This window comes from Cavia porcellus, unplaced genomic scaffold (assembly GCF_034190915.1).
Source record: "Cavia porcellus strain 051 isolate PalLab524CR breed Dunkin Hartley unplaced genomic scaffold, mCavPor4.1 scaffold_10, whole genome shotgun sequence".
NCBI classification, from domain to species: Eukaryota; Metazoa; Chordata; class Mammalia; order Rodentia; family Caviidae; genus Cavia; species Cavia porcellus.
Window position 1 is genome coordinate 15,622,529 of NW_026947493.1, and position 9,949 is coordinate 15,632,477.

Consider the following 9,949-nt stretch of genomic DNA (forward strand, 5'->3'; position numbering starts at 1 on the left):
TCCCAGAATCAGTTCATTCTTAATATTTATAATATATAAATTGTTTTATCATAATACTAAATAAAAATGGAAAAAGGACATGAGCAATTTAAAGAAATACAAATGGTGAACAAATGTTAAGCCTCAGTAGTTGTCTTAGTTACTTTCCTCTTGCTGAAACAAAACACCAGCTCTCAGAGTTAAAGGAAGAAAGGTTTATTTAGTTCACACTTTGTAGAGGTTTCAGTTCATAGTAAGATAGGATCATGTATCAGAGGGGTGTCACAAAAGAGGCAGCCAGGAAGTTGCAAGCAACAAACCAGCCTCTTCTGTCCTTTATGTATTATGGAGGCTGCTGTCCTTAGAGTAGCACTCCTATCCAAGGTGGGCCACCCTTATTCCTACTCAGAACTATGCTACGCCAGTCAATGGACTGATGTAGTAATCACTCACCCTTCATCCCAGCATCACACTTCAGATCCAGCCAGCTACCTCTGAAAGGCCCCACCCATATGGCTTGAGGCTTTGGGGGAATGTCTAGACACAAACCATACCAGTAATCATCATATTAAAGTATAACAGTGTTGAATATTTTTTCTGTTAATTTGACAGAAATATTTAATTGATAATGTAGATATTATTGAGTATCCTCAAAAATTTGACAGAAATATTTAATTGATAATGTAGATATTATTGAGTATCCTCAAAAATAGATAATAAATTGTATATTCTCTAATTGAAGGGTAGTTTCATGGTGTTTACCAAAAGCTTAAAATGTACATCCTCCTCTGGCCCTGCATTATCACTGAAAAGAATCCTTATCAAAGATTTTTATAGAACTATTATAGTTAGGAATTGTAAGGAGAACAATTATATACAGGACACAGGGTTTATAATACTATTTTATGATGTCACCCAGAGTTAAATACAACAAAGTGCAGGAAATTGTCCACAACACTAAAGACCTAGAAAATCCAGCCAAGGTCTTGGATCCCACATCAATGTCCTACATGAGTCCAGCTGAAAACCTAGAGCCCATGACAGTGCCTCGCACAAGTCCAACTGGAAGTCTAGAGCCCACAACTAGGACTCATGCTAGTCTGTTTTACAAATCTGCACTAAGAAGCTAGTGATAGAAGCTGGAAAGTCTTTGCCAGTGGGATGAAGGATCTGTGCCAGTAGGTTGAGGATTCTATACCGGAGCCAAGAAGTGACACTCAAAATAAGGCCCTGAAGAGTACCACAGCCATCCTTAGCAACAATGAAGTCCTAAACTCCTCATGATAACAGTCAACCACATCTCAGAAAGCCAGCATGGCAAGCTTCTCCTGGAGATTAAGCAGCACACATCTTCCCCTCCAGAGTCAGGAAGGGATGCTCAGAATATGGACTAGAGCGCCCTCAAAGTGAACCACAGCCACTCTCAGCAACAAGGTCCCAGGCTCCTCTGATGATAATGGCCGAATTTATATCGGAGAAGCCAGCATGACAGGCTTCTTCAGGAGAAACAATGGCTCCAAACAGCGACACTTAAGAGAACCCCCAACACCTCACTCTTCCTCTCCACATCTCCTTTTAGGCTGGCAACTTTCCTCAAGTGGGCCCTCTATAGTCAGCACCACGCTGATTTAATTCAGCTGGTGTCAACCATCAGTTTTTAATCCATAACAACTATGACATCAGTTTTACCAGCAAAAAATCAATATTAAATGTGATCATTAGGAAAATGAAGAAGTAAATGCCAACTACGCAATAGAATTTCCTGTAGTTATTACAAATAATAAATTTCTCACTGAAGAGAAAGATTTGTGCTGGTATTGTTCGGACAATTGAATGCACATGTCTTGTGTTCTGTGTGTATGATTTGGGTATTTATTTACTTTACTTATATTCTCCTGTCCATTCATTTGTCCATTTAATCATTGTAGGTTTAGCAAGAAGTATAGAGAGCTGACAGAGTCCCAGGACCAACTGTTTTAGCATTGGTTCCTCGTTGCCCAGAACATAATAGGAACCCAAGTATTTGCTGAGTGAATATGTGGGCTCCAGTCCATTCAGAAATATGGTTAAGTAAACAGACAACTAAAAGGCAATTCACTGGGCAAAAACATTAAACATATAAATGGACAAAGTAGAAACAGGACCTATGAGTCTTTTAGGAAGCTCCTAAAAGACAGTCCTAAGGGTGTTGTGCTTGAGTGAAATGTTGAGAGACCTGTCCAACAAAAAAAAAGAAAGAGGTGTCTCAGGCACCAAAACCAAAGATACAGAGGTTTTAGAAACAAAGCTTACTTACTGAAGCTGAAATTTTGGTTAAAGAATTAGATGAAAGAGGCTAAAAAATGGTAAGGCCACAGATGACCTTGGAAGCCATATTGACTTTGGATTTTATCTGAAAAAAAATTAGATTTATATTTTTTAAGGATATACAGAAATGCTTGTCATTTTGAAAACTGGAAATTTTGTGTACTTGTGCTTTACAAAAATTAATGTATAACAAACTGTGTAGTGTGGGTACTATTATTACTGTCTTCATTCTTCAATCAAAAAAACCTAGGTATAGAAATTTAAATAATTTTCCCAGTGTGACTTACTTAATGGAACTGAGATAATAACCCAAGCTGTGTGCATCTAATTTAATTAGCCTATATTATTTTTGTTTGTGCTTCTCTAAGAATATTCATGTTTTCTTAAAAAGAGGAATCAAAATTTTTTCCATGTAATTTCTCTTCTATCACCTCAATCAGTAGTTAAATCTGCCCTTTTCCAGCTCCTTTCATACTCATTTCCCATCTCATGGTTAAGATCTAAAATAGCTCCCAAAAGTCTCATGTATTCAGGTGATTGGCATCAATAGACTAATCCATTGATGAATTCATGGCTGGGTGTACTATAAGGAGGTGGGGCCTGAATGGAAGTGGCTCACTGGAGGAGTGACGTGATGGCTATATTCTTGTGCCTGGCTCCTCCCTTCTCTCCCTGCTCCATGGATGCTGTGGTGTGAGCAGCTTTCTTCACTATGCTATTTGTACCTTGGAGCCAAAATACCATGGACTGAACCCACTGGAAACCATGAGCCAAAATAAACCTTTTCTCCTTTAAATTGTGGATTTCGTATTTTGTCCCAGCAATGGGAAAGTGACTAACGAATGCATTCATCTTCCCATTCGGTTTCTTCTGAACCATTTTAATCTGGATCCATATCTCCCTCTTGCCTTTCGTGGGTGAAGTTACAAACTCCTTGGGCTTCCACAATACCAGTCATGAAAGAGGCAAGGCTTTCAGATAGGGTTGCAAGGATTAGCTGAGTTTCCTAGAATCAAAGGTGCACATGTAACACAGATTTAGGGGGCAGAGCGCTAAGTTAGAGTATCCAGTTTGGTTATCTTTTGCTCACAATTAATAGTAAAGCTTTTAGTCTACTTAGTGGAGGACAGTATATGCCCAGCTCTCACCTCATGATTTTTATCTTAACTGCACTGCATGTCCCGTACCTCTGCATCAGGAATCCTGACTAAATACTAGATTGGAATCTGTGCTTAAAATTATAGAACCTGCTAGAATGGGGATGTAGCTCAGTGGATGAGGACTTGCCTGGCAAGTCCCCAAAACAAAATCTCTGAATCTGCTGTGTCAGTGTGAACCTGCTACTCTTTTCAAAAACTCACTTTCAAAGATAGAAAATTCAGGTGTTATATTTAATACTTTTTATTTTAAAGAGAATAAAATCAAAATGAAACAGTAAAGCCAATCAAAACAAAACAATGAAAGCAATACAGGACTTCAAAACAAGATTAATACGAAATCAACAATGACCACCATAATGCCTCTTGTTAACTTCAAAATAGCTACCCAGATCATCAGACTTTAATATTCTTATACAGTGATACATTTTGTAGTTTTCTTCAGTAAAGAGGAAGAAAAGTGGTAAATAATAACCGCAAAAGATACTTGAAGACCCAAGAAGGTAATACAATTATGAAACCCAAAATGCTGATAAATGTTTCCTTCTTTTTAGAACAAAACCTAGGGAATTGGAGTACATTAGATTTGGAGACTTATTTAATCCCTGTATATGTGACACCATGAAACCATGTTTAAAAAAAAAAAGACTGCCTTACTTAGAATCACAGCTAAGATAACAAAAAGGGTGGGGTTTTTTTTCAATGTGTCGCTAAGTTGCCCAGGCTAATGTCAAACCCATGCACCTCAACTTCCCAAATATCTAGGATTGCAGGCATGTGGCACTATGCGATGCAAAAAAAGAATGTCTCGAACCATTAAGTGTACTGCATTGTCTATTGGCTATATAGGTACATTGCATAGTTCGATGTGTTCACTTGACTCCTAACTTTGTTCATCAAACCATTTAATATTAAGACCTATTTGGTTAAAAACATGATTTTTAAAATTCTTTCGTTTTTACGTTGTCATTTCATTCCTTCATGTATACTTTACACAAATTTATGATTTGTATAAATTTCCAAATATGTGTACACCCTTTCTCACATTGTCTAAATGCAAAAAGTAGAAAGAACTAAATTTATATGAACAGAGAATTGGTCATTAATTCAGGAGAATATTTAAAATGAGTAAGAAGACCTGTAATTATTGCTTGAAAGTTATTCCTCATATAGTTATAAGGGAGAATCGGCCTACAGATATACTTTCCACATACTTTACTGTGTGTGTGTATGCACATGTGCCTATTACTGGGGACTGAGCCTGGGGTCTTCACATTGAACTAACTATGTCTTCAAACTTTTCTTTGTGTGTTTTGTTTGGTTGGTTTTTTGTTTGTTTGTTTGTTTTTTCCGTTTGTGACAGGGTCTCACTGAGTTGCCCAAACTAGGCTCAAAATTACAATCCTCCTACTTCAGGAGGTTTTGGTTTAGATATAGTGTTTTTTTGTTTAGATTATAAAAGCAGACTGTAAATTAAGCCCTTTTTCACATCTTGTATCTGTATATAGAAAAAAGAAATACAGGGGAAAATATCAATTGTTAATAGTTATTCTTGAATGAATTTACAGCTGTCACTTCCTATCTTGTATATTATGTGAGGTGATTGTTTTCATTTGTTTCATAGGTAGCACCTATAATTTCATAAGTAGAAAATAATTCTTTTTAAAATCAAACTTGAAAAGATAAAAGAACTCTGAAAGAAATTAATTCTTCCTTTATCCTTCATTTTCTCCCTCTGCCTCCTTTAAGCTAAAACAACAGAACTGTGTCTTCCCAGTTCCGTATACACTCATTCAGTGAGGATAGGATTTTAGGAAGAGCATTAATACTCCTGTTCATTCCTCTGACAGCAAGCCCTGTTAGAAAGTACAAATAGATCTTTATTCTATGTCATTAATATAGAATCCATTTCATGAAAAACCTGTCTTGATGATGTAGGCTTGAACTGGTGAACATATCCAAATTTCATCCCCGGCTAACTTGTCAGAAATTGAAACAAGATGATTTGCTTCAAAGGTAGAGAAGTATGACACAGACCTCACTTTGGTCCTATTGTCATTCACCTCAACTGAAAGACTATATTTTTAAAAGTAACCTAACCAGTTCCCAGCTATTTGTTGCCTGCATTCAGTATTGCTGGTTCAAATCTTCTTGAATCGGGCTCATACTGGTTTTAACATGTCCCTGCCAGTTTGAACTACAGGAGGTGCATAGTTAACTGTCACATAGGCAGTATTGTATTGCCCGGTGGAACAGTCCTGTATGTACCACAGGTGGTTCAGAGCCATACAACAGCAAGACATACGTATTACAACCCCATCATGAGCATGTTAAGTTTCAAATTTAACATTTTGGAAAAATAGGCAGAGAAACTAGGTATGGGGGTGCAGCCTAGTAATCTCAATCTGAGTACCTAGGAAACTAAGGCACAGAATCCAAAGTTCGAGCCCAACCTGGGTTACACGGTGAGACTGTCTCAAATCCCCTCTACCATCACCACCACTATTACCACCCCTAAAAAACAAGGAAGAGAGACAGAGTTCTGAGCAAATGCATGTATGAAGTAGTCCGGTTTGTTTTGGTTGGTCAGTTTGGTTGATTAAACCCAAGTCCTTCACTTCTTCCCAGGAAATCTCACTCTAGAAGACCTCAGAGTTCCTCTTCCATAGCCCTATTTATTTATTTATTTATTTAGTTAGTTCATTTTCAAGATCAGGTCTTGGGCCAGGGGTTTAGCTCAGCAGTGTAAGTGCCTGCTTGGCAAACACAAAGTTGTGAGTTCAATCCCCAGTACAAGAAAAAAAAATTCCAGACTCAAGATAAGGTCTCACCAAATTGCTCTTTTGCCTAGGCTGGGTTCAAACTTGCAATCCTCATACCTCATTCTCCCAGAGAACTGGGATTATAGGCATGCACTACCTGGCTTGCTAATGTAGGAAACTGTTTTTTCCATAGAATAATTATAACAAGCTTAGCATAATTCGAACTTATACAAAGTCTTATTAGACAGTGTCTTAGGTATTTTTCTCACTGCTGAGGCAAAATACCTGACACTCAAAAGTTAAAGGAGGAAAGGTTTATTTAGCTCACAGTTTGTAAAGGTTTCAGTCTATACTCAGCTGGCCCCAAGGTAGGGTGGCATGGCAAGGAGCATCACAGAGAAGAAACAGTTGATGGCAGGCAGAAGACAGCAACAAGCAGTGACCCTCATTTTGTGTCTTAAATTTTATCCAGGCTAACCATCCTTAGGGCGGATATTATTCACACCCAGGGTGGGATACCCCTGATCCTAGCATTGCACCATGAATCAATCCCAGCATCAAATCCTTGATCCCAGCAGCACACACTCTAGATCCAGCCACCTTTTAAAAGTCCCACCTATGACTGCATGAGGCTTTAGGGGAATATCTAGACACAAACTATAACAGACAAGCTTTGAGGGGCTTTTTAATATGCCTTAGCAAATCAGCTAAAAGGTGACGTTCCTGTTAGACCTTTAATACTGAGAATGTACAGCCATGTGTGTCTGTTAGTTTGCAGTCACCAAATCTTCACTAGTTCTAAGTGGAATTGAACTACACACATACTTCCACATACTTTGTATATGTGTGTGTTTGTGTGTGTTGCTGGAGACTAAACCTAGGGTTTTTGCACAAAACTGCATCCTCGGTTGGTTGGTTGGTTGGTTGTCTGTTTGTTTGAGACAGGGTCTCACTTACTTGCCCAAACTAGGCTTAAACTTAGAGTTCTCCTGCTCCAGGCTCCCAGAGTACTGAAATCAGAGTTCTGCACCATCACACCTAGTCTACACACACACATTTAGCTTTTGCTCTGTAACTTTCCCTTTTACTTCCTTCTTATCTGCCTCCTCTGATAAACCCAAATTCTTAACACCAAATGTAAGGAAAATAAAAAGCAAGGAAGAATGAAATCAGAGAATTGGAAGGAGTTGGATAGCTTATGAAATGTCCAGGAAACTTTTTCCAGGGGATTTTTTGGGATTTGTTGTTGTTGTTGCTGTTGTTGTTTTATTTTGTGTTGGTTTGTTTTATTTTCATTAGACATTGATGTCAAGAGCTATCTTCCCTGAGTACCTTGTACTTGAGAAGATAGACTCTACCTCCAAGCCCTGCTGTACTGGGCAAGTAACAGCCTCTCCTGAAGCTCATTTCCTCATGTGTTAGCTCTCTTCTCCAACTCTTCTGTAGAATTAACATATTGAGGTTTTAGGGCATTGTGGGAAGTGTTACCTATTGTTAACATCTATTCATATTTTCATAATAATGAGCCATGTGCGTTTTGATTGGAGGAAGCAGGCCATTTCTCTCCTATTTCACTTAATCTAAAAGCTGGTGTTTAGTTTTGTTCACCTGATGCTCTTAAAAGGTAATGAGGGTCATGAGGACAATCACTGCAATGGGGCTAACCCTAGATAAATGAGCTGTCCAGGATATCTGAACCCCTTCCCAGGAGATCTCCCCCTACGAATCCTGATCCTGGAGGCCTCCTTCCACGGCCTACCTGCATTTTTTCAGTGAAATACCTGCAGGAAGACAAAGGTATGGGAACAGGGAATAAAACCTGTCAACAAACATGGTAAAAGGTGTCAGTAAAACACAGATGACTCTTGGGGCATTTTGTATGAAACATGGTCTTCGGGCAGGCTACTGGCTCTGCCATAGTAATGTTCCAGCTAGAGTGGCTGCTCCTTGCCTCATTGAACTTTCTAGATGCCCTTCCCTGACTTAGAGGAGAAAGAGGCGCAGGTACTCACTGACCACTGACTTTGCTTCCCTTACAGCCGACCCCCTGGTGGGCAGCATTGCCACACAGTACATGACCAACAGAGCAGAGCACGACCGGATGGCCAGACAGTGGACCAAGCGGTATGCCACCTAGGGGCCTGCCTGCTGCCGCCCCCGCCGGACCTGTGCAAGCACATTCACCAAGTGCATCAAAGCCCTGTCACCCTCTGGACCTCGGTTCTGTTCTTCCTAGTTTTATTAAATTTCAAACTGTTTTGTGATGGTATGTCATTATCACTCCCTCCTCTTTCCTTCCCTTTTCTCTCTCCCCTCTCTTCTCTCTTTTCCTTTTCTGTTAACTTGAAAGATTTGGATTTTTTTTTCCCGCCTCAGTGCGGATGACGTTGGATCTATAATAGTAAGAGCTTTCTTACAAAGCTTTGTATTACTGTGTGGTTTTGTTTTTGTTGTTTGTTTTATTTCATTTTGTTTTGTTTTTTCTTTTATGTGATCATTGGAAAAATACATTCAGAATTATATCTTGTTTCTACTTAAATGTAGTGCTTAGGGTTAATTTTTTGTACTAAAGTCTTTATTGGTGGGTGCATGCTACTGGGAACAAGTTTTTGTACAAAAGCTTCAATCAGAATCACTGTGCATTACTGAGACCCTGTTTATTACTAGCCTTCTGTCCCCCATGCAGAAGACTATTGGATTGAACAAAAATAATATGTATTTTGATTTACTTAAAGTGCTTGTAAATTTCTTAGGGACCTGCCACTTTTGACTGTGGATCAGTTGATGTACACTTGTATTATTAAAGCACTCAATAAATCACTGTGGCTAATAAATGCACTATAGGCAACCCAGCGTTTTGCTTTCTGTCCTGGTAACCTGCGTAGTCTGATATAGTGAGACTTATCTCCTCTAATTCAGTTGCAATTTCAAATATGTTTTTACCTCAAACTTCTAAAATTTCTTCATACTTGAGTTGCTTAGTAGGTGAAATTTGTCAATAACCTAGTGGTTTTATAGTTGCTACCATGGATCACTATCATTTTGCACATTGGCCATACAATCTGCCTATTACAACCTTCTCTACAAAACAGGTAATAATGTGGCTCCAAACACAGCCTAATGAGAGTTCAGTGTGAACTAAGCATCCTCCCAGCTACCCTCATGTTCATTTCTCTATTTTTTCTCTTCAAATTTTTATAAATTACTGTTGAGTTTTGTTTTGACTTCCTAATTTTAGTGGAAGACGCAAAATTCATCTGTCAGTCTTGGTCGCATAGTGCATGACAAGGGTATGTCTGTCCACTGGACTGTCAGGCTGTTACCGTGTACTGCTGCCAGGTGCATGGGAAATGTGTGGGTGGCAATTTTTAGAGCTGATTGCTGGTTGATATTCACAGCTCTCTGGGTTCTAAACATACTAGAAACTCCTGCTCCACTGAACACAGTTACTGGCCCACCATACAGCTTGATCTCAGTTAAGTAACCATTAACATCTGTATTGCTAAGCAGTAGGATTTTCAAATGTAAGTCACTTACCTGTGAAGATTTCAGCAGTTAAATATTTGATATAAAAGGTGCATGCTTTGTTCTTTTTAAATTTTTAAAAAGAAATTCTAAAGAAAATGTATTTAAATGTTCACAGCGCTGCTTTCAAACCAAAGTACTTGGGGATATTTTTCTCCTTTTAATAATGATTTTACCATTCATTTTACTTGAAAACCTTTTGCAGTATGCCACAACTTT

General features: G+C 38.6%; 1 protein-coding gene across 2 annotated transcripts in view; it reads left to right on the forward strand.

Moving 5' to 3' along the window:
• LOC100722511 (ubiquitin-conjugating enzyme E2 E2) overlaps window positions 1-9,043 on the forward strand; it is a 370,467-nt gene extending 361,424 nt beyond the window's left edge. For both annotated transcript variants that reach the window (XM_003480168.5, XM_023561705.2), the window contains exon 6: window positions 8,245-9,043. In XM_003480168.5, the coding sequence (XP_003480216.1) occupies window positions 8,245-8,342 (98 nt within the window). In that variant the 3' untranslated portion in view covers window positions 8,343-9,043. The remainder of the gene's footprint in view (window positions 1-8,244) is intronic.
• Window positions 9,044-9,949: the final 906 nt, after the last annotated feature.